This window comes from Siphateles boraxobius, unplaced genomic scaffold (genome assembly GCF_051911475.1).
Source record: "Siphateles boraxobius isolate OS27281-9 unplaced genomic scaffold, OSU_SipBor_1 49, whole genome shotgun sequence".
Classification (NCBI taxonomy): domain Eukaryota; kingdom Metazoa; phylum Chordata; class Actinopteri; order Cypriniformes; family Leuciscidae; genus Siphateles; species Siphateles boraxobius.
Window position 1 is genome coordinate 4,925,001 of NW_027509130.1, and position 25,000 is coordinate 4,950,000.

Consider the following 25,000-nt stretch of genomic DNA (forward strand, 5'->3'; position numbering starts at 1 on the left):
CACACACACACACACACACACACACACACACACACACACACACACACACACACACACACACACACAGTTCAGTCATTTACTGGAGCCTATAATATCTGTCCGATCCCCAATATTTCTTAAATATTTTCATTATAATAGCGAACACTAAACCGGTTACAGTTTTGGCACCACATTTGGTATTTACATCCATGAGAAAGCGAAATGTGTCTACAGTGTAATGTATTGTGTTCTATTGTATTGTATTTTATTTATTTATTTAGTTTTATTTTATATTTTCTATGATTACATTTTAGGTTTTTTTATTTTATTATTACATAGTTTGCTATGATTTCATTGTATTCAATATTCATATATATATATAATATTTGCTATGGTTACATTTATTTTTATTTATTTTATAATTAATATTATTGTATTTTTCAATTTTGTATGATTGTTTTATTTTGTTTTACTTTATAATCGAATTTGTTTTACTTTATAAAAAAATTCTTTTTACTTTATAATCGAATTTGATTTCAAATTATTATTTTTTGTTATTAATAATTAAATTTAAAAATCTAATAATTTAATTTAATTTAATCAAAAAAATCCTACTGAGTTCAGGAGTGATTTCTGCATTCAAGTGCAGAGCAGATCAGTGATTTTATTTTTTATTGTGAATGTAAATGTGTTTGTCAGAGTCTTTACATCTCTCGCTCTCCTCTCTCTCTCTCTCTCTCTCTCTCTCTCTCTCTCTCTCTCTCTCTCTCTCTCTCTCGCTCTCCTCTCTCTCTCTCTCTCTCTCTCTCTCTCTCTCTCTCTCTCAGGTGTGTTGTTCTCTGAGGTCCGCCGCCCATGTGGCGTGATGGTATTGGTCAATCCTCAAAGTGGGCGGGGCCAAGCGATGGCTCTCTATAACGGCCACGTTCAGCGGATGCTCACTGAGGCAGATATACCACACACACTTGTCATCACAGGTGTGTCTCTCTCTCACACACACACACACACACACACACACACACACACACACACACACACACACACACATGAGTGCGTTGAGAAGATTTCTCAGAGACTGATTCATTCTTTTAGATGAATGGCATTAGATGATCTGCAGAAAGCAGGGAGTTTCTAGCCTGGCAAGCCAGACCTATCAAGATGTTAGTTCTGGGAACTCACAATTGGCATGCCTCAATCCGAGGGGCGGGATAAACGGTTGTCTTTCAAATTCCCTCTGCTCGCAATAGGACAGCGCTACAACCAACCAGAGCAACGGACGGCTGTGGCTGAGTGAGTCCCATGCGTTTTTCCACCAGCGGAGCTAGTTGATATATTAAACTTTTGCCGTATCCGGTCGTCAAAACTCCGAACAAACTCAGCTTCCCTTTTTTAAGAATGACTTAAGTGACGTTCTCTTAACTCCAAGTCATCAAGAGTCGCGGCCAAAGCCGATTCGAAAGACCGCTGTTCGCCAGCAGCATCTCGGAACCGTCACAACTCTGCCGTCATTATGTTAAGCCCGCCCACCTACTCTATACACGATGTGATTGGCCTGACCAGAGTTTGGTTTTTACAGCTCGAATGCCAACGGAGAGTTGCTAGACCACACTTTGCTGCAAAATAATTTTTGCTGCCGCTAGGGTGCGTCTAGATTTCTAGGCTAGGGAGTTTCAGCTCATCCTCATGATGTTCCACATAGTATGACCTACTTTTTTTACTCAATGATTTGAGTAAATGATTAGAGAATGATAGTTTCTGGGTGAACTGTCTCTAACTTTTGGTTCCGTCGATGTCGGTATCAAACCAGATGTGCTTTTCAAGTTAAAACGTTCTCCTCAAACTGTGGCTCCAACATGACAGCGGTTGATCTGTTTGGGGGCTGAAGTTGTTTTGTATGTTTTCTTCATCTTTAGAGTCTATAGACTCAAACACAAGCTCCTGTATCACTATATAGAGTGTGTTGCCTTATACATAAAACACACTATTAGTCACATATGAGTGAAAAACACTCAACACAGCAGCAGGAATGACAAGAGATGAAGAGCTTCACTGTCAGACTGTGAACTCCGAGAGAGAGAGAGAGAGAGAGAGAGAGAGAGAGAGATGTTTGAGTGATATGACTGATCGTGTGTGTGTGTTGATGCTGATGTTGATGGATCTATTTATACACCCATCAGTCAAATGTTCAGTGTGTGTTTGTGTGTGAGGCCTCATCCACACTACTGCGTTTTAGTTTAGAAACGGAGAATTAAAACGAATACGATCTCCGTCCACACCAGCGTTTGAGCTGCGTATTAGAACTGATCTCCGTCCACATTAAAACGACTGAAAATGCGGATCACGTGACCATTTACCTACACTGGGCGTGCGCGTGCCGGTGTAATTGGGAATCAGATTGATTATTCCTCAGATTTCGCTGAGGTTGATAAGTGCCGATCTGGACATTCGAAAGTTTTCGCACCATTCATCAGGAACCACAACTTCATTGATAAAATTATCCCACCATGTGCTGGTTCTTCCCGGCTTAACCCATAACCGACGCTCCATGTATGGTCGATACCGCCGCTACACACGGGAACTGTCACAGATCGCTGGAATAATAGCTTGCCTCCGGTGCATGTAGGCAGTTATAGCATTGTGAAATGCAGAATTTACTTGCTCTAACGTAACTGGTAGTCCAGACTGTTGTTGTATGTTTTCTTCCGTTGTATGACATCCAATCAGAGAGCCGAGCGTGAGCCTCTGCGTCATCGTTTCTAAAGTCCTCCGTTTTGACCCGTCTTCACTAAAACGCCCTCCGGAGATTCAAAACGCGAAACGGGGTCGGCAGCGTTTCCGTTTTAGGTCTTCGCTTTTGCCGTTTTAGTGTGGACGGGAGGTGCAAACGTAGCAAAAGCTCTCCGTTTCTAAACTAAAATGTAGTAGTGTGGATGGGGCCTTAGTTGTGCATGATTTACTCTCTCTGTGCCCTTTGTGTTCCAACTTATATAGTGATATAATGAAGGTTCTTTATTGGCATCAATGGTTCCATGAAGAATCTTTAACATCCATAGAATCTTTCCATTCCACAAAAGATTCTTAATTGACCTTTCGAAAAGACCGGCCCCCTTTTAGTTACTGTTGCTATGTTCGACAAGCCACGGCGCTCTCACGCAGTGAAAAATATGTCCCGAAGCAAAGAGTCTCAACTTTCAAATTTGGTCATTTAAAAAGATTTTTTAACAATAAATACCGATTTGTGGCTCTTTAAGGATCGCTGTAGCGCCTGTTAAAGCGGCTCGTGAACCGATCATCTCTTCCAACTAGTTCATTGATAGCATCAAATAAACATGAATGAACATCAGAAGGTATGTTGTTTCAACTGTGGAAATACGTAAGTACACATGGTTTTTCAAGTTCAAACCCACCAACGTTAATCCATTAACTCTCCTGACTGCAAAATGGCGGATTCGCCGGATTATGATTGGTCAGATCGCCTGTCAATCAAACTCCCTGCAAAGGGTGAATTGGAAAGATACTTTAGATTACATTCTTTAGAAAACATGGTTCTTTTAAGAAATGATCACTGAAAGGTTCTTTGGGGAACCAGAAATAGTTCTTCTATGACATCACTGTGAAAACAACCCCTTTGGAACCCTTATATTTAAGAGGGAATGAAGCGGATATTTGTTTGAACGTAAACGCGCGTGTGTGATCAGTAACGGGTCACTATACTGTGAATTTCCCTCAATTCAACACATCACACCACACCACATCCACACTGAAGCCAATGAGAGAGAGTGCGTGCGTGCGTGTATGTGTATGTGTGTGTATGTGTAGTTCACGAACAGCACAACTCTGCCATCTGTGAAAATCAAAAGCAGCTTCAAAAACTTGTTTAAAAAGAAATATTCTTCAAATTTTTACTGTCATTAATGTAGGGCCACAAGAGAAATATTAAACCAGTAAATTAAGATAGTCGTCGCTATACCGTTATATCCATCGTCGTCTCTGATAGAATGCGGCGTTAATGCAGTGACAGATGCTGAAAGCTCAGTCCATTTCTACTTTCACTTTCGGGGAATGAGCGCGTTTACATGCACGTTCTTAACCCGATTATGCTGAATAATAGTGCATCCAATCGTGCAACAACTATCTGGCATGTCGTTTACACCTCAAAACACCAACTTTTGTATATTAAAACTGGCGACGTCCTGGCAAGATCCTTGATTAGTTTACTGGGTTTCGTTGCTAGAGAACGACGTTCTTGCCCGCCAGCCAGCACTTGTGACGTCACGTGCAAAGTATGAATTGGGATTACAACTTTGACTTACTTGCACTGTGATACTTTTAGGAGTTTCATGCGGTTTTCTTGAGCTCATAAATCAATTGCTACAGTATATACGACTGTATCATTTACATTTTTTATTTTATCAGATCAACTTACAAATATCCAAATCAACTTACAAATGAGGAACATCAAGCAAGTTGCCACAAGAGCCAATGATATTCAAAATGTATTTGGCAGGTTTAGTAAAAAAAAAAAAACATGTATCATTGGAGTCAGTATGGTATTTCTGTTTTTGAAAGAAGTCTCTTCTGCTCACAAAGGCTGAATTTACTTGATCAAAAATACAGTAAAACATTAATATTGTGAAATATTAATATAATTTAAAATAGCTGTTTTCTATGAATATGTTAAAATGTAATTTATTCCTGTGCTCAAAGCTGAATTTTCAGTATCATTATTCATCATTACTCCATTTATGATTATTATCAGTGTTGAAAACAGTTGTGCTGATTAATATTTTTGTGGAAACCATGATACATTTTATTTGATGAACTGAAAGTTCAAAAGAACAGCGTTTATTTGAAAAAGAGATCTTTTGAAACATTGTAAATGTTTTCACTGCCAACTTTGATCAATTTCATGCAATACAAGTATATATACTGTATATAAAGTACAACATCAAAGAATACCGCGGTATTACTGTTGAGAAGGTTATTATAGGCAACTAAAACCATTTAAAATATATATTTTCCTTACTTAAAATTAAATGTCAACTGAAGCTAAAACTAAGACTGAAAAAATAAATGCTATATAGAAATTATTTTTTTAATAAAAATTGCAAAAACACACAATTAATAAATACTAAAACTTAAACTAAAATTAAAATGAAAACAGAAAATATAAGCTCTACCAGTGTCTCACTGATAGTAGAATAAGACTGCATTGAAGAATGTTATCAGATCTCTCTCTGCAGGAGCAATAAACGTGTTTAATGTAGCAGAGAGAATCTGCTCATGAAGTGCATTAACTGAAGTATAATAACTCATAATGGGATTGAAATGTGATGTATGATCCGTACAGAGCGCCCGAATCACGCTCGAGATCTGGTGAGGAACGCCGACCTGACGCAGTGGGACGCTTTAGTGATTCTGTCTGGAGACGGGTTGCTGTTTGAGGTGCGTGTGTGTGTGTGTGTGTGTCTGTGTGTGTGTGTGTGTGTAGGCCATCCTGCTCATGTGTGTGTGTGTGTGTGTTTTAGGTGGTGAACGGTCTAATGGAGAGGCAGGATTGGGAAAAGGCCATCCAGACTCCTCTGGGAATCCTGCCTGGAGGTTCGGGAAACGCACTGGCTGCTTCCATCCATCACTACACAGGGTGAGCATTCAGAGCCAATCAGATTCATTCATTCAGCCAAGACCCGCCCACAAACCCTCTGATTGACATGTGAAGGGACCAACCACATTCAGCTTTTGTATTCAATCTGAAATCTAATATTAAATGCAGCCAAGTTATGGCCGATGTTAAAATTCTATACTAATGTGTATAAATAAAAAATAAATGCTATGAAACCCATTTTTAAATGCTGCATTATAATGTACAATATGAAAAAATGCATATTCATTTTGAGATTTGCTAAAGATTTCATGTAACAGTGTTAATAAATTATTATAGATTGCATGTTTATAGATTACATATAATATATAAACATATAGAATATAAATATATAAAAAACATAGGGCCTATAGATATAAAAATGTATGTGAGCTTTAGATGGCAGCAAGGGTAAAATGATTGAAAATGAGTATATATTTAATTATTAGATTTTGAATAATTAGATTAAATTGAATTGGATTTTAACGTTGAAGAATATTTATATATTAATGTCGCTGGTATTTTCTTCCCTATCGTGTCGTACATCCGAGTGAAGCGGCTTCTCGAACAAGAACAAATGTAGGCGGGGCTTGATTTTGTTAGTGGGGAATTGATTGGATGATAGTGGTTTGCTGTTACTTCTTCAATGTTCAAAAAGTCCAGTATTTAAATGTTTTAAAAACGTTTTCCTCTGTACATTCTGAAACAAGTACTACTACATTTAATAAAGGTTTAGACAACTAAACGTCCAACTAAAAAGTTTCAGAAACAAATGTTCCATGAACAATGGTAAAATTAAGTTTTGTTTGCGAAGGTTTTGAGAACATAATTAAAGACCAGCAGGGCTGCATTTCCCAAAAGCATCATAAGCATAAATTGATCTTAGACACCATTGGTGGCTATTGTTCTACGATCAATTTAGGCTTATGATGCTTTTGGGAAACTTAGCCCAGATAACTTTAAACAAACGTTGTATTAATGTTACTGGAAGAACGTTTGTTCGAGTCTTTGAGAAAACCTTGACAGAAGATTCTGAGAACGTTGTGAGACTGTGAACTGATATCAAATTGTGATCAAATGGTGTGCTCAAGTCCTCCTGGGAAGTTCGTACATATGAGTTGGGAAGTCGCGTTTACGACGGCAGTTGCGTCCAAGTCACTTAAATAAGATGCACTTTCTCTTAATTAATTACACAAAATACAGCAAGGTTCTTAAACTCTAGTTCTAGAAAATGAAGAACAAAGAAATGTGGTAACACTTTAGAATAAGGTTCCTCTGGTAATGAATAACTACACAGGAACAAATGAGTAACCCAATATTAACAATCTAGTAACTACTATTAACTAACAAGAAACTCTGATTAACGAATTAGTAAGTAATAGCACACAGATGAACTATTAACTTATCAATAACTACTATTTTTTTTAATGCTTCCCAGAGAACTACTGAAAAAGTTACATCAATAACGAACGCAGGACAAATGGCTAGCACTACATTAACGTGTTAACTGCTATAGCTACTGTAAACTAATACACAAGGTGTATTGTTTACATTATCAATATCAATATGTAATAGCATAGCGGATTTATGATTTGGGAAAGCTGTCAATAATTAGCCTATGCTGTCTCCTAAAGAACTATTTATCAACTGAATCATTTTAAAGAAATGGATTTTTAAATGCAGTTGTCGGGACCTTTGTCCTGTGGCCAATTTTTCGGCGTTCCTCTGCACTGGCATTGAATCACTAGTCATGGTGACGACTGGCATTGAATCACTAATCATGGTGACGACTGGAACATATTGAGTCATCAGACGCCCAAATACTATATATAGTTATTTTTTTATTTAACCTATTGGAACATATTGAGTCATCAGCAACCCAAATACCACAGTTATTTTATTATTTAACCTACCTCTCAAAATAATGTTCTTGTGAATGATTAGAAGATTCTACACTTTAGGATTGGCTTTTTATAAGTAACTACTGTAAGAATGGTAACTAACTAGTAATGACTCAAGTGTTAGTTTATGGTAGTTACTAGATTGCTTATATTGTGTTACTCATTTGTTCCTGTGTAGTTATTCATTAACGAAGGAATCTTATTCTAAAGTGTTACCAGAAATGTGCATCAGGGTTTGGTTTTGTATGTTTTTAATTAATTTATGAAGCCACTGCAAGCTTTATTGTTACATATTGCATTGTTATAGCTATTATAATGCCATCATATTCTTTATGCAATTGCCTGACAATATCACTGCTAAATACTTTTAAGTATTGTGGTATTCCGATGTTTCTCACTGACATGCCCTCAACTAGTTGACCAGATGAGATTGGCTGAAATTCGAGACGGGGGTTTAGGCCTATGAAATTAGACTACATAGCCAATAATGAAAGATAATGCATTTCAAACCTGAACCAAACATATTTTTATTCAAAGTTCAACAGTCCGTCATTAGTCTTTAGTCTTCCACAAAAAAGCTTTAGTCTGCCACAAAAAAAGCGGCGTGTTGGGGTTCCGGTGTTGTGCCCAATTTCGACCCCCTGCCAAATTATTTACCGAGTTGAAGTCAGTACCTGATTGCCTAATCCTAACTCCTCCCCCAATACTAATCCTAAACCTACCAATGCTAGGCGGGTACAGTGTTGCCAACTTAGCGCCTCTTTTCGCTATATTTAGCGACTTTTCAGACCCCTTTAGCGACATTTTTTCAAAAAAGCGACTAGCGACAAATCTAGCGACTTTTTTAGACAAACCTAAACCTCCAAATGTTGCCAGTACTGTTCTGCGGGCGCGAGCTCTTGCTTTCTCCCTGCCGTTACTCTCTCGAGCTGCGTCTCTGTTCAGTGAATGGCTGAGAGGAGCAGCAGCTCATTCTTCTGTTGAGCGCACGGCAGGTTTTTTATCTGACTTATCACTTATCTGCTTCACTTTTGTTTTATATAAAGAATTTAGTTTGACCATTTTAATTTACTTTCTTTTCTTGTGATATTTTAGTGTAATCACAGAGCTTTCATCCAGTTCCCGAACTCTCTCAATTCAGATATTTTTAACATATACAATAGTCATTCACTATATCATAGCTACTTGTCTGACAAAAAAATAATATAGGAAATGAGAACAGCTTTATTGGACATTCGGCTATATTATTTGGTATTAAAATAGGCCTACAGTATGTGAGCATGAATTTAGAGAGAAAACACATTAGGCAGCGAGAACCTAAGAACGACGTGATGACGTCATAAATATGCTAATTGACGTATGGCGTCATCTAGCGACATTTAGCGACTTTTAGGGAAGGCGTTATAGCTACTTTCCTTTGAAAATAGTTGGCAACACTGGGCGGGTAATTTGGCGGGGGTCGAAATTCGGCACACCGGTACACCAGCCATGTCAACGAAACAAATGAATGAAAATCAGCTTATCAATGCATATCTAAATTCGCACCTACGGTATTTTTGTAAAACTTCAAAAAAGAACTTCAAAAAAGACAATAAGGGCCGGATTCGGGACAACAGCTTAGATTTCGGGACAGTCCCGATTCTTTCGGGACGTCTGGTCACCCTACCCTCAACTCGTAGTATGTTTTTTTTTTTTTTTCAGTCATTAATTTATGATTTAACGCTAATTCAGAGCAAAACATTCTTCTGTTTATCAAATACTTATGACATGTACAGTAGCTACAGCAGTTCCGCGAGAGTAAAATTAAACTTATGAAAACGGCGTACAGAAACTAACGTAACCCTGTTCTCTGTTTTTTAATTTATTTTTTATTCTAATAAAAGCGTGCAATGATATTTAACCTAAACTCGTATTAATCGGGGTTTACAGAAAATCCCAATCTTCCCACTCGTAGGTATTTACGACATGTGGCGTTCATGTCCTACTATAGTCTATGGTTCATGTGCGTTCAACTAGTAAATACGATCTTTACGAGTTGACTTGAATGCACCATAAGATCAGTGTTCATGCAGAGCTTCATTTGGTTTAGTAATCGCCATTATAGTAATCCTGAGCTGTGCTCGTTCAGATGGAGGATGTTCTGCTGTTCAATTTAAACTTTGCAACGCAAGCAGTCATTACAGAGACGAGAGCTATTATTCCAGTCATTAACCTCGTGTTTCAGTGCGAGAGAGCTGAATCTCTGCGGGTTTAAACTCATCATCTCTTCAAACAAAAGAAGAAGAGTTCGGTTCTGCTGAGAGAGGGGAAACAAACGAAAGCATTAATGAATCGCTAATGGTTTGGATCCAGTCAGTCAGAGAGCTGATGTTTGCTGGATTCAGGAGAATAAAGCAGGTGATAACAGGTTAAACACTCGCTCTGGAGACAAACGCTGACTCTAAACTCACTATAATAGAGTCATTTCTATTCATGAAGATCAATCAGACCGCAGACATTCATCAGGACACGATTCACCTCACAATAATGTCGACTGGCGTGCAGTTTTGTTTTGCCTTTTGACTTATTATTGAAGCACAAGCGCCATCTATTGGTGATTAATTAGACTGTGCATAAATAATAATTTTACAGCTTGATTAAATGGAGCACAGTGTTCATGCTTCAACATTATCCTTTTTATTAGTACATCAGAACTGGGCATATGTCAATAATAACTTTGTTGATCTACTTTCCGATGTATTCATTTCAACATTACAAGAAAAATGGAAGTCCTACAGAAATGAATGTGAGAAATCATGACAGATGGCGGATGCCTATAATTATACTGACTACTAGCCATACTGTTATAGTTAACTTAAACTATTAAAAACTATTTTTGGTCATTGAAATAAAGCTGAAATAAAATATACATATTAGATTTAAAAAAAATCTTAAACTTAACAAAATACCTATTTAAAAATGACCAATATTAAAATAAAATGAAAGCTAAATAGAAATATTTGAGGGGGAAAAAGCTAAAAACAAAATCACTAAAATGAAAACTGAAAAGTTATTTTAAAATATTCATACATAGCCTACTATAATAGTATATGAATAGGCAGTGGCTATTTGCTCTAAATAGCAATAGCCTATATTCTCTTCACATAAGTGAAAATGGCAGCATTTTCTTACCAATGTGTTATTTACTCTGTGAAAATAGTCACAGATTCTATTTACACTGTGAAAATAGCAGTATTTTCTTTGCAATCAGGGTAAAGAGAAGTTAGATGCTATTTATACATATAAATAGTGGAAGACACCCTTATATAGGCATTACTAAAATAACCTTTTGATACTAATAGGTTCATTTAGCTGTGTGTGAAAGTATGCATGTTTAATTTTCTTCTCCTGGAGCATCATTTCTAGCCATTAACATCACTGACCTCTGATTATAGTGTTACAGGTCTGATTGAGCATTAATATTCTCACTAATATTGTGTCTGTAGTGCGTCTCCAGTGTGCGGTGAAGATCTGCTGACCAGCTGTGGCTTCCAGCTGTGTAAAGGCCAGACCTCAGCGCTCGACCTGATCTCCATCCGCCTGTCCTCCGGCGCGCGGCTCTTCTCCTTCCTCTCGCTGGCCTGGGGCTTCGTGGCCGACGTGGACATCGAGAGCGAGCAGTTTCGTCCCATCGGAGATCTGCGCTTCCTCCTGGGAACGCTGGTGCGCCTGGCGTCTCTACGGGTCTATCAGGGAAAACTAGCCTTCCTACCAGCCGAAAACCAGCCGGAAACACAGTCCGACGAAAACAAGCTTCACGACCACCTGCTGGTCCCGCTCGACCAGCCCGTCCCGCAGGACTGGACCCTCGTGGAGGAGCGCGAGTTCGTGCTGGTGCTCGCCATGTTCCAGTCGCACCTGAGCGAGGATCTGACGGCGGCCCCGGACGCTCTCCCCGATGACGGGACGATGCACCTGTTCTACGTGACGGCGGGGATCTCCCGAGCCGCCCTGCTGAGGCTCTTCCGGGCCATGCAGAGCGGGACGCACCTAGACCTCGGCTGCCCGCACCTGGTGTACCGGCGGGTGCGAGCGCTGAGGCTGGAGCCGCTGAGCCCGACCGGCGTGATGACGGTGGACGGGGAGCGAGTTGAGTACGGGCCCGTTCAGGCACAGGTGCACAGGGGGGCTGCCCGACTCATCTCCACGTGACCTTTCAACACCAGCACGGTTTCACAAGCACAATCCCGACCGCTAAACTTGAAATTCATTGAACTTTGAATTGTAACTTTGAGGGAATCTTATGTAAACATGGACAGGTCACATTTCACCCCATAAAACAAAAAGAAAGTACTGTTTTGTATTAGGAAAAGGGATTCAATTTAAATAAATGTAACGTTAAACAAATTAAACCCCGTTTTTTTATTGCAAAACTGCACAGTGTAAAATGCATTTATCTAAAAAAATGTAAGCTTCATCTTCTTTATGCGAAAACATATTTTCTTAGCTTTTATATTTAGGGTGAAATATGAGCATTTGAAAACATGTCCATGTCACATTTCACACCAAAAACAAAATAAATGATATTTCGTATTAAGAAAATGAACTGTTTTTACATTGTGACATTATTTTCATGACCGTTTAACTTATTTAACCCCAGAATGTTTATTGCAAAAATGCACAATGTAAAAGATCCACTTCTAATGATCTACTTCTTCTTTTTACAAAACACCATATTTTTATGGCAAAACCACACAATACAAAATATCCACATCCAATCTAAAAATATGAGCTTACAATATGAGCTGAACAGATTTAATGAAATTCATCTCTGATGCAAACGTGTCCAGGTCAAATTTCACCCCAAAAAATCTAAATAAATAAATAATATTTTGCATTAAGAAAATGAAGACAACCATTCATTTTTTTTTACATTGTTTGTGAAATTTTTATTGACCATTTAACTGCAAATTCTCATAGAATTTTTTTTATAACGAAGTAATTAACATATTTATTTATTAATTTTGAAATCTAAAAATGAACTTTAGCAAATATAATATATAATTTCTTCTGTTTTTCTGGAACAGATAGATATAATATATGATATTTCGTATTAAGAAAATGAACTGTTTTTACATTGTGACATTATTTTCATGACCGTTTAACTTATTTAACCCCAGAATGTTTATTGCAAAAATGCACAATGTAAAAGATCCACTTCTAATGATCTACTTCTTCTTTTTACAAAACACCATATTTTTATGGCAAAACCACACAATACAAAATATCCACATCCAATCTAAAAATATGAGCTTACAATATGAGCTGAACAGATTTAATGAAATTCATCTCTGATGCAAACGTGTCCAGGTCAAATTTCACCCCAAAAAATCTAAATAAATAAATAATATTTTGCATTAAGAAAATGAAGACAACCATTCATTTTTTTTTACATTGTTTGTGAAATTTTTATTGACCATTTAACTGCAAATTCTCATAGAATTTTTTTTATAACGAAGTAATTAACATATTTATTTATTAATTTTGAAATCTAAAAATGAACTTTAGCAAATATAATATATAATTTCTTCTGTTTTTGGGGTGAGGTCTGATGATTCCCAGTCTGTGATGTATAATGCTGGAGTTTATGCTGCTGCGATACACCAATCTTGATTCTCAGAAGTGCCAACGTTGAACATAAATGATATCGCTGTTCATCTTTATTTTTCTATGATAAAGCAAAAGTTTTATGTTTGTTATTATTTAAGAGAGCGTTTTGATGTGCCGCCTTCAGATCCTTCATGGGAAATTACATCCCACTTAAAATCTAAATCATAAATCACATGAAAGCCACATTTGTGGCTTTCATGTGATTTTGGTAAGCATGAAATGGATGCATTGGGGAATTTCTTTATCTCTGATTGACAAATACAGGAAGGTTTTTAGTGATATAATGCAACAAAATGAAGCACAAATCATGAATATGTGTGTAACTGGTTTTTGTTTGTCACACTTTATCATTGCATTTTTCATCAACGACATACTAAATCCATCAAATATATTGTATTGTTGAAATTGGAGCATTTTTGCCAGTCGCTTAATGTCCTTTAAATGGTGAAACGTTTAACCATCTTTTGAAATGTTGATATTATTTGAACTGATTCATGTTATTTTAGCAAACAAGATTAAACATTTAGAGAGAGAAACTAACCAACTAATACCATCACAGAATACACTTAATACAATGATAACACTTACTAATGTTTGTGCTGCTGTTTCTCCTCTAGGATGATGTCACTTCCTGGGTGATGTCATTGGTTAAAGGTTTAAAAGTTAAATAAAAATCCAATCATAACAAAAGCTTGAGCTTAAAATCACCCCAGTGTTTACCACATTGTGAAATTGAGTTTAATATAATATTCATCTGGTAGTGATGGGTGTTAGAAGTGCAAGTATTTGCATAAATTATATTGAGTAGTAGTACAAAATATCAACATGGGTTTTTCATTGACCGATTAATTAAATTTCCATTTTGTTCCTCACAAACTTGAAAATTTTGTAACAACCTTGTTTGTACCAGCCAGATGCAGGCTAACGGACAGATTCAGTATAGATGATCAACATGTGTTAGTGTGAAATTTGCTACATGTGTAGTTGATTTGTGTATGGACGATCATTTTGTGAAAGAAATGTGCAAATGATTGCAACTGTACTGTGATATTAAAATTGCATTCTCTGTATACATAAGATATAGATATATATATAAATATAAGTAATATATTTTTCCAAGTCATAAATTTGTATGAAAAAATAAAGATACACAATATTAACAAAACTTCAGATGGTAAACCTATTTATGTGTGTGCATTTATGTGTTGTCCTTATGTGTAAGTTCATAAATGTGAATCAGTTAAAATACTGAAACCCTTTGACCTAAAATATTTACTTGAAGGTAATATTTTAATAATTTAACAACATTTGCATTTTCATATTTCTCTGATGTATGACTTGCAGTTTAACTACATCAGCTTTTTTTTAAGATACTCACATTTCCTAGAAATACATAGACATACCAGAGACAGTTGCTTTAGATATATATGAAATAGTATCTTTTATTGTATATGAAGTCCAAAAAGCAATTCCGCCCATTCATCAAGATGAATCAGAAAGTAAATAATTGAAATAACATGTTAAAAACAAAGACAGGAAAAATGATAAACACCTCAGCATGACATAAAAGGCTCCAGAGATTATTTATCTTATATATATATGGGTATGGAAACAAAATCAAAGAATCAAAAGTCCCTTGCTATACAGCACTTAAATCTGTTATCATTGTTGCGTGTTGTGGTTTTATTATTTGGAGAACTTGTAGTTGGAATAGGATGGAGCATCTACGGTGTCATTGGAGGCCGCCGGGAGCAGGAGAAGCCCTGTGCTATGGTCCCTCTTGCATCGAGCCATGGCCTCCTTATACGTGATCTTTTCCTTCTTAATGGGGTCGAGCATATTCTTCACAAAGGCCGAATCCTCCTGAAGTTGCTTGAGCGTGGATGCGTCGATCAATTTTGCGTCAACGGCATTCTGTAGGGCGACCCGACCTGCTCGCTTCGGGTCTACCAGTCCGCCGGTAAGCAGCTGCGCCTCCATAAACCACATGGCGGTATCATTGGGGATCCATCCCCTGCGACCGGCTTCTCCCACTGACATACGCTCTTTGGACACAGGGTCTTCAAAACCAGTAAAGGCCTTCTGGGCACTAAGGAGTTTACTAAGGTGACTGGAATCGATCAATCCACGCTCTGCCGCCTTGTGAATGGAGATCTTGTCCTTCTTGTTCAGGTCCACAATACCTCCAGTGGCAGCCTGAGCTTCCAGAAGCCTCATTGCGGTGTCTTGATCAATCAGTTTGCGTGTTAGGGCACTTCGTACGGACATGCGGTTCTCAGTGGTGAGGTCTAGAATCCCAGAAATCGGGTAGAGTTCATCCCCACTGGTGTTCAGCTGAGAGAGCGAGTTCAAGCTGCTGGTGCTGGAGGACAAGCGGCGGGTCAGAGTGGAGGAGTTGTAGCTGGGGCTTGGTGGAGGGAGTGTCTGATTAGTTTTTATTTGTGTTTGTGTTGCAGGGAAGGATGCGGATTTCTTCTCCCCTGCAACCAAAAGAGCAAACTCTGAAATGGGCATTTTGCTCTCTCTGTAGCGCTGAAGGTCGTACTGGGTCAGTCTGCCATTTTGCAGGGCCGTCTTGACGGAGTACTGCTTTCCACTTTTACGATCCTGCAGAAGCATCGTCTCACCTTCAGGACCGGTAGTTGTGATTTCCTCCCAACTACACTCGAGCTCTTGGTAGTGGATGTACTGATTGCGATCAATCAGACCCTCAACGTAGGCGTCGTAGGGTGACATGTCTTTGCCAGTCTCTGGGTCCAGAATGGTGATTTTGGTGGAGACGTTGGTCGCTCTGGTGTTTGTGTCTGAAAATTGTGATTCCTTTATTTCATTCTGGATCTTTATGATAGTACTTTCCCGCAGGTTAATTAGCTCTTTCACCTCCAGGATTTCTCTCTCCAGGCGCTGGATATCAGACTCCATCTTGATGCTTTTTTGCCTGCTGATTTGGTTCTTTTCACTCAAGATTTTGGATTGCTGCTGGAAAGTTATGGTGATCTCATGCTTTTGAGACTCCAGTCTTTTTAACTCCTGGATAAGTTCATTTTGCTCTTTCTTGATTTTATCCCTGTAAGCAATTAAGGTGATTTCTTCTTGAGAGGAATTTGTTCTGGTTGTCTGAATTCGAGTTATTTTGTTGTTGAGCCGCAGAAGTTCTTCGTCTCTGAGGGCCCTGGCATTCTTTACCTGGGCGACTTGGGCTCTAAGGCTTTCTCTCTCTGCCTCCACCGTTGGGTCCTTCTCAACCCTGATGATCTCTTTGTGGATGATCCTCTCAACAGATTTCTCTTTGGTCAGGGACTCTATCCTGATTTTGAGGTTTCGAATATCTCTCTCCAAATGGGAAATGCTGGCACCCTCATTGTCCATGTGAGTGCGGAACTCAGTGATTCGTTTGTCAATTATAGGGTCTCTCTCAACTTTCAAAACCTCCTCAATAATAATCTTTTCCTCAACAGGCATTGGACAAGTTTCAAGTTCATAGATTCTAGCCTTGATTTGTCTCAGCTCTGTCTCTATCAGGATCTTCTCCTGCCGATCCACAAGCTCCAGTTTTTTCTCCAGTTCCAGGACTACAGATCTCAACTGCTGCACCTCCAGTTCCAGCTGTCGACGAGTCTTGATTGTCTCTTCCAAAGTCTTGACTAACCTCTCGTGAGCCAGAATCTGACTGGGATCTGTCTGGAGGCGAACAATTTCTTGGACCATGACCCTTTCCTCCGGTTTCTGTCTCTCCATCACAATGTACTTGTTTTGAAGGTCAAACACATGCTCCTCCACCGTTCGGCGCCGCTGAACTTCATCACGTACTTCCTTCCTGAGACGTTCAGCTTCCTTCTCCAGAAGAGGGTCATTTTCATACTTTATCAATTCTTTGGTCACCACTTTGGTCTCCACCTTTGATCTTTCAGTCTTCCACTCATCCCTGTCCTTGCGCAAACGAGTCACCCGATTCATAGTCGTGTCATAGTTGGTCCGCAAAATGGTAAGTTGCTCATTCAACCTCTTAAGTTCTTTGACGATCTCAGGGCTCCTCTCTTCTTTCACCACCTCTCGAGTTACCTCCTTCAGTTCGATCTTGGGCTTTTCGGCACGCAGAGTCCTCAGATCCACCATGAACACGTTTATCTCGTTCTCAATGCTTGTACGGCGTCTGCTTATTTCAAGAAGCTCATTTCTCAGACGTCTCAGTTCCACCTCCGTCTCAGGGTCGATTCTGTAGATCTCATTGATGATCTCATTAAACTCTACCTTTTGTCTGATGGTCTCCACTTGGCTGTAGCGGAGCTGAAGGCTGGAGAACTCATTTATCAAAATACTGTTCTCTCGGATCAGTTCTTCCAGGCTTACATGGAGGGTCTTGGACTCTTGTAGGAGTTCGGGATCCTGCTCCACCCTCTTCAACTCCTTGATGATGGTTTTTGGCTGTATGGTGGGAATAATCCTCTCCAGGTTATTGATCTGACTCCTGAATTGGAATATTTGATCGTTCAGGTTCTTGCATCTTATAGCCTCATCCGAGATCTCGTTCTTCAAGTTAATCACAGTTTTCAGCATTTCCGGGTCCTTTTCCAGCTTCACAACCTCTTTCAGGATCTTTCTCTCTTTTATCACAGGCATCTTGCGCTCCAGTACAGTAACTTCTGTTCTCATATGAACTGTTTCACTCTCGTGCACTCGAATTTCCTCCCTTAGTTTGAGTATGAGCTCCCTGATCCTTGCCATTTCCACATCCAGTTTGGGATCACGCTCAATTTCTGTAAACACCTTTGTCACCAGCTTGGGCGTCACTTCGATAACCTCGTGTTCACGAGAGACAATTTTTCTGTTGACAATCTCAATTTCTGTCTGCATTTGGGATCGTTTATTGATCTCTTCGGTTATCCTCCTCCTCAGCATTTCCAAGTTGGCCTCCAGCTTCGGATCACGGTAGTAATGCACAGTTTCTTTTTCTTCCACTCGCTCCACACCTCTCCGACTCTTCAGGGACACCATCCGTTTCCTGTAGGTCGCTAGATCATTCTCAGCATGAGCTCGGCGAGATATCTCGTCAGTAAGCTCTCGCTTCAGGCCATCAAATTCATCCATGCTTTTCTGCTGACTTTGAAACTGCAGTTGCTGCTTTACCACCACATGGCTCACAATTTCTTCATTCTGTTCATGGGATACAAATAAAGATTCATTCAGATTAAATAAAGACATTCGCGGTAGCTTTACAATCAAGAAATGTAGGTGACCATTCAGATTGCAAATATTGTAAGAAGCATTAACTTTTTTATTCCAATGAATGTTGAAGCTTCTTTACCTTATTGATGAGGTCCTTGGCCAAGATCACTTGATTCAAGAGTTGATTATTCTGCGCTGATATTTCAGAGTAAAGGTTCACAACATCCCTTTCCTAAGAAGTAATCAATTATACAGATATTTGGAAATGTACGTAAACAATAAGTATATCCTGGTCATTATGGCAAAGCAGCCTACAGTACCTTCTTTTCCACAGCTTCAGCCAGGGTAAGGTAATCACGACTAAGTGAATTTATTTCTGGTTTTCCCAATGCACTGCGGTATTTGTTAGAATTCATCTCATACTCCTAGAGACACAGAAACAATAGACTATTTGGATTAATGCAACTGACATTTGAAATGCGCAGAGGTATTATCGTGTTCAAGATGGCCAACTCACGTTAAGAAGAGACTGCAGATCACCAGAAAGTTTGATGATCCGGTTTACATCATCCTGCTTTCTTTTGATGTCTTCAACTACTCTCTGCAATTAAAAACAAATGTACAAAGTAGTAACAGTATTACACTAAAATCCCAAAATTCAGTGTATATGAGATATTTAAAGGTGATGCATGTCCTTTCGGCACCACTAGCATCACTGAACAGAATTGCAAAAATAAAGAGTCAACAACTTAATAATAGTTGTCTGCATTTTTTCCACATCAAAACAATTGCAGTTCATGAGATCACCTTTAAGATATATAATAATAATAATAATAATAATAATAATAATAATAATAATAATAAATATTAATAATTTAAGATAAATGTGTAAGATACTACTACTACTACTACTACTACTACTACTACTAATAATAATAATAATAATAAATAAATAAAAAGTTAAAATAATTAATTATAATTTAAAATATTTACAAATGCTGTATATAGTTAATATTTAAATGTATAAAAAAATATATGAAATTAATTAATTCAAAATTTAAAACTTGATACTGACCATTTGAGAGCTTTGCTTGGCATAGATTTGCGACACACTTTCACCAGGCCGAACCTTGTTGTTGGGCATATTGATGAGGAAAGCACTGAGCGATTGGACAGCGCTGTGAAATTCCTGGTCCTTATTGACGGCCTCTTGCAACAGAGATACCCTGTGAAGTAAAAAGTTTGCGGATACAGTTCACAAATCTGAGACATTGTACTTGCCCCAAACAATAAACAAACAGTACACAATGTAAAAGAATAAGAAAAGGGCTCTCTATGACCTCTGCTGCAGCTGGCTGTTGATGTTGGTGTAGCGATTCCTCAAGCGCTTGACCTCGGTCTCTTGGTGGCGTATATCAGGGCAGAACTCCTGAAAGCCTTTCTGCAGGGAACTGCACACCTGCTCTGTGACTTCCAACTCACGGTTCAGCTGCTGAATGTCGTCTTTCTTGGAGGAAACGTCTTTACTGATTTTCTAAGTAGAAAACAATTACAGAAATGCAGGAACATCATTTCAATGTTTTGAATAAAGGATTGTTTAGAAAGTTGTACCCTTTGAGAACGGCCAAAAGACAAAAAAGGTTTGACGTTTTTAGTTGAAAAAGGTGTGGTGTAAACAGCCCCTAAATCTAGAAAGGAATATTTTGAGTTAACTATTTCCTCGCCATAAACTGAATTTTCCGGCTTTCAGTGTTTTCACTGTTATACGGGAGGGGGCGCTATAACAAATCTTCTGAAAGAGTACAGAATCTCCTGATCCAAACACAGGAGAAGAAAAAGCAGAAACAGGCGATCTCATATGTAAGCAGATGCAAATGTAAAATAATTTGATCATCAACATTAAACAGCATATTAATCAAAACTGCCTAATGTTACTGAATGAAATGTCGATATATAGGACTATGAAGTATTAGGGATATTGATGGAATCAATCTACTCCATCTATGTTTTGATCATAGTTCTGAATTTTATCTGTATGTAGTTTAAAAATGTGTAAAAATTTTGTTAAAAATTAGATTTTCTCAGCTTTTCTGTTTCTTTTTTAATGAAACTGATTTAAAGGGTTAGTTCACCCAAAAATGAAAATTCTGTCAGTATTAACTCACCCTCATGTTGTTCCAACCCCGTAAGACTTTCGTTCATCTTCGGAACACGAATTAAGATATTTTTGATGAAATCTGAGAGCTGGATCACTCCTCCATAGGCTTCTTGAGGGATTGAACTTGCCGGCCTTGAAAAGTTATTACAGACATCGTTAAAATAGTCCAAGTGACTACAGTGGCTCAATCTTAAGTTTATCAAGCGACGAGAATACTTTTTGTGCGCAAAAAAACAAAAATAACGACTTTATTTCAACTATTAATTTCCTTCTCTGTTGACCTCGAGTCAGTTCACTAGTTTAATAGAGTAAGCTTCTGTGGTTGTACGTCACACGCATCACACACATGACCAGCGTCGGCCAATAGTGAGCCTACGTGTGACGTTGCTCTACGCTATTACACTAGTTTAACTGACTAGAGGCCAACAGAGAAGGAAATGTATAGTTGAAATAAAGTCGTTATTTTTGTTTGTTTTTGCGCACAAAAAGTATTCTCGTCGCTTGATAAACTTAATATTGAGCCACTGTAGTCACTTGGACAGTTTAAACAATGTCTTTAATAACTTTTCGAGGCCAGCAAGTTTCAATCCTTTTGAAGCCTATGGACTAGTATGGAGGAGTGATCCAGCTCTCAGATTTCATCAAAAATATCTTAATTCATTATCCGAAGATGAACGAAGGTCTTAAGGGGTTGGAACAACATGAGGGAGAGTAAATACTGACAGAATTTTCATTTTTGGGTGAACTATCCCTTTAATGAAAATATTCTGGGGGCTATTAAATTTTTGTGTAAATGATCAAAATTGCTGGCGAGGCTGGCAACTTAAAAAAAAAAAAAAAAAAACGCTGGCGGGGAAAGTAAAAATAAAAATTACTTAAATTTCTTATTTGGTCTGTTTATCATACAAATTATATTGTAAAGAAGTATAGCATATAAATACACTACCATTCAAATGTTTGTCATCCCGTTTCGAATGTTTTTGAACGCAAGGTGTGTGTGTGTAAGAGTGTGTACCTGCAGCTCTCTGGAGTGGATGCGGATGGCGTTGGGTTCGTTCAACAGGCCAGTGTTTTCAGCCAGCTGATCCTCGAGCGCCGTCAGCACGCCACCCACCTTCTTGATCTGCTTTTCCAGAAACATGGAAGATGTGGCCCTGAGGAAATAATCCCATGTTTATAACATATTTATCCCATGCTGTGCCAAATTCTGTCATTTACTGCAAAAGGCATTTTCCCTTACTTCTTGGTGTAGAGATCAGAAAGGGCAGTTAAGTCATCGATCTTGTTGTTGACTTTGCTCAGTTTCACAGGCAGTAAGGACGTGGTCGACCCCAGGGGTTTCTGGGATATCAGGGGCTGTATGTCCCTATGAGCCGATGATTTCTCGGCCTCCAGATTCTTCAGAGTCACGACAAAACTCTAGAGCGATCAAACCAAACAATTGTCAATGTTTCATACTAACAGTTTTATCCAAAGAAAAAGAAGATTTTATCCTATGAAAAAGTTACATACAGCACCTTTAACTACACTTCCCATATCTAAGTTCCTATGGTCCCATTACTTCCACCTGTGTGTGATTAACCCGTTTGTGTTTTCACACACTCATTGCGAAGTTTTGTATGTGTAACACCGTATTTCTGAGCCCTCCTGGCTGGTTTCCTGTATTTTCCTGTTTGCCTGTATCTTGGACTCTGTTATTGTTTAGATTGTCTACCCTGTGGTTTTTATCCTTGCCTATTATATGAATTATGATTGTGGATTACCCCTAATAAAAGTTGCGTTTGGATCCTTTTTTTGCGGTTCTCACCTCGTGGTCGCTGATTCTGGCGGACAGGTCTCCTACGGGAGCGGCTCGATCTAAAGGAGATCTCATCCGGTTCTGCATGTCTTTCTCTAACTTCAGCAGGTCTGAATAGATCTGGTCCAGCCGGCTGTCAATGATGCCGGCCTTCGCGCTGTCGGGAACGGTGGCCACTGGGACTGTTGGGAGAAGAAAAAAACATCATTTACGACTCAAATTTAATATGATAAATGTCTTATTGTGCACAAAAATATAATAATCTTTCACCAAAGTATAGCTAGTCGAGCTCCTTCACGTCAAACTGTTATAAATGATCACACCCTCATAGGTTTCAGAATTCTCTATATTACCAGATAATGAATTAATAACAGATTATACAACTACTAAGCATATCCAACTTTTCCCATATATGTATATATATATATATATATATACATATATATATATATATAAAGTACACTCACATCAAGCAATTAATATATAGCAGTGTTATTTTAGTTTTATTAATATTTTGAATTAGCTGTTATTTCTTTACTTTTTAACGTTAATTTCAGTTTAATTTTTTTATAATTTCGTTGAGTGATTTTGTAATTTTATTAGGTTGCTTTATATTGCTATTCTGGCAAAATTTATGTACGTTTTAGTAAGTTTTAGTTTTTATTTAGCAGTTAATAATGTTAGTGCTTAAACTTAAACTTATTCCAGTTTATTACCAAAGGCAATATTTATAATTTTCATTTAGTTTAAGTTTTTCAACTAATACTTATATTTTATTTCTAATTATTTAAATTTAAAAAAATGTTTTTAATAGTTTTAGTTTGTTAATGATGACAACACAGCTATATAACAAATTAAAAAAAAAAAAGAAGCATGGTTTATATAATTAAAAAAACGACTATATTATTATCGCCCAGCTCTAATCTGATAAATGCGCCTATAAGGCATGAAGATATTATGGTCACAATTTAGTTTAAGGTCCAATTCTCACTATTAACTAACTATTATTACACAGCTCTGTGGAGTTCTTGATTCTGATTGGTCAATCACAACATCCTTGGGTACTTTATTCCCAGATAACAACCTCTGCAAACGAAAACACAGACTTGATCGGATAATTTAAGTCAGCAGCGTTATACATTGCTAGGAACGTTTTTTCATCCTTGCATTTGGTGAGCTAATAAATTATTAAAACTTTTGTGTACAGTTTTTTTAATTATGCCATCCAGTATCGTGGACTCACTCTCTCATGTTTCATAAAAACGCAGCTTCGGCCATTTTGTGACTTTTGTACACTGTTGGATTATAAGATACAAACAGGTACAATTTTAGAACAGTTTAATCTGAAATCAATATCTCTTATCTCCATAATTATGTGGCGAAATGCTGTGTAATAATTGGTATGACTGTATACCGTATCTCTTAAATGCTCGTCTAGTTTAAACTTGCCGCGCTGCAACTGCTCTCTCCGCGGAAGCTTTGTGTTTAAAGACTTCAAGATTTCAACTCAGATCAATATTTCGTGTTTAATTATTTACTTCTGTGGCAAGTAGCCATGTAATAATCGGGATAATGTACATCCAGCCGATTGTTATTTCAGAATAAACCCCCTTCAGGCTAATGGAAGGTGTCCTCATCACCCTGTCGGGGGTTATTTTGAGAGAACAACCATACTAATAAACAGTCAATAAGCTAGTAATATGCCTGATAATAAGTTAATAGTGAGAATTGGACCCTAAACTAAAGTTTTACCGCTATTATAAAGATCAGCATCATGATTCTCTGTAAAGCTGCTTTGAAACAGTGTTTGTATTGACCTTGTTTGACGAACTGCACAAATTCAACGGGCGTCCTCGCCTGGGCCAGTAGAGCCGACCTCGTCCTCTTCAGATCGGAGAAATCCCGGCTCAGACTGAATACAAGACAGAAAACACAGGGATGATTAATAGGGAAGCAGCTGGGAGAGAACTGGCAATGTCAATTTTATTTATATAGCACTATTTACTACAACCAGAGTTGACCAATGTGCTTTACAACAAAATGACTAAAAAACACCAACAACACAAGGATAAAAATACAAAACATAACATAAAACTGTGAGCGTCTCAGGTGCTTTGTTACCTGTCCACCTTGTGTATGGCGTCTGAATCTGGCGGAGGGATCAGGAAACACACTCCTGGGATCAGCTTGGTCTCTCCCGAGCTGGATTTGACCTGCCAGAGCTCCTCTCTGGGACTGGAGACCAGCGTCACCTTCTCGCCTCTTTTCACAGAGTCCTACGGAGAAATGGTTATTGTCATGGACTTTACAAAGATTCAACTCATTCAGAAAGGTGATTTCTGGATGACTTTTACATATGAGATTTTCTTCACACCAACATTTCCACATTGGTGTCATTGGTCAGACAAACGGATAGTCCCACCCAAAAAAGCACGCCATTGGTTGAGCCAATGTAGCCGTGTCAGGCAGGTTTTGTTCCCTCTCTTACTATGATTTTTTCAGTCTGATTGGATCAAGATTTGTTTTAAAATAACATACTGTAAATATTACTGATAACATAATTAGTGCACATATAAAGAACAGCTGTTGACCAATGTACTGTACATAATAACATATACTGTGTATATATATATATATATATATATATATATATATATATATTTATCATAATATGTTTAATTTAATATTCAAAATTGTACTATTATATA

General features: G+C 38.0%; 2 protein-coding genes across 5 annotated transcripts in view; one reads left to right on the forward strand and one right to left on the reverse strand.

Moving 5' to 3' along the window:
• Positions 1–12,102, forward strand: part of sphk1 (sphingosine kinase 1) — a 30,328-nt gene extending 18,226 nt beyond the window's left edge. Inside the window, exons 2-5 of the mRNA XM_077202160.1 lie at positions 807–956; positions 5,330–5,424; positions 5,508–5,623; positions 11,007–12,102. Coding sequence (XP_077058275.1) covers positions 807–956; positions 5,330–5,424; positions 5,508–5,623; positions 11,007–11,712 — 1,067 coding nt within the window. The 3' untranslated portion in view covers positions 11,713–12,102. The remainder of the gene's footprint in view (positions 1–806; positions 957–5,329; positions 5,425–5,507; positions 5,624–11,006) is intronic.
• Positions 12,103–14,586: 2,484 nt separating this feature from the next.
• The window catches only part of evplb (envoplakin b), a 23,170-nt gene continuing 12,756 nt past the window's right edge, over positions 14,587–25,000 (reverse strand). For all 4 annotated transcript variants that reach the window (XM_077202171.1, XM_077202169.1, XM_077202172.1 and 1 more), the window contains 11 exons: positions 24,414–24,568; positions 24,110–24,204; positions 22,302–22,474; positions 21,735–21,913; positions 21,510–21,648; positions 19,677–19,870; positions 19,412–19,562; positions 18,854–18,937; positions 18,657–18,761; positions 18,476–18,568; positions 14,587–18,324 (listed from right to left, as the gene is read on the reverse strand). In XM_077202171.1, coding sequence (XP_077058286.1) covers positions 14,857–18,324; positions 18,476–18,568; positions 18,657–18,761; positions 18,854–18,937; positions 19,412–19,562; positions 19,677–19,870; positions 21,510–21,648; positions 21,735–21,913; positions 22,302–22,474; positions 24,110–24,204; positions 24,414–24,568 — 4,836 coding nt within the window. In that variant the 3' untranslated portion in view covers positions 14,587–14,856. The remainder of the gene's footprint in view (positions 18,325–18,475; positions 18,569–18,656; positions 18,762–18,853; positions 18,938–19,411; positions 19,563–19,676; positions 19,871–21,509; positions 21,649–21,734; positions 21,914–22,301; positions 22,475–24,109; positions 24,205–24,413; positions 24,569–25,000) is intronic.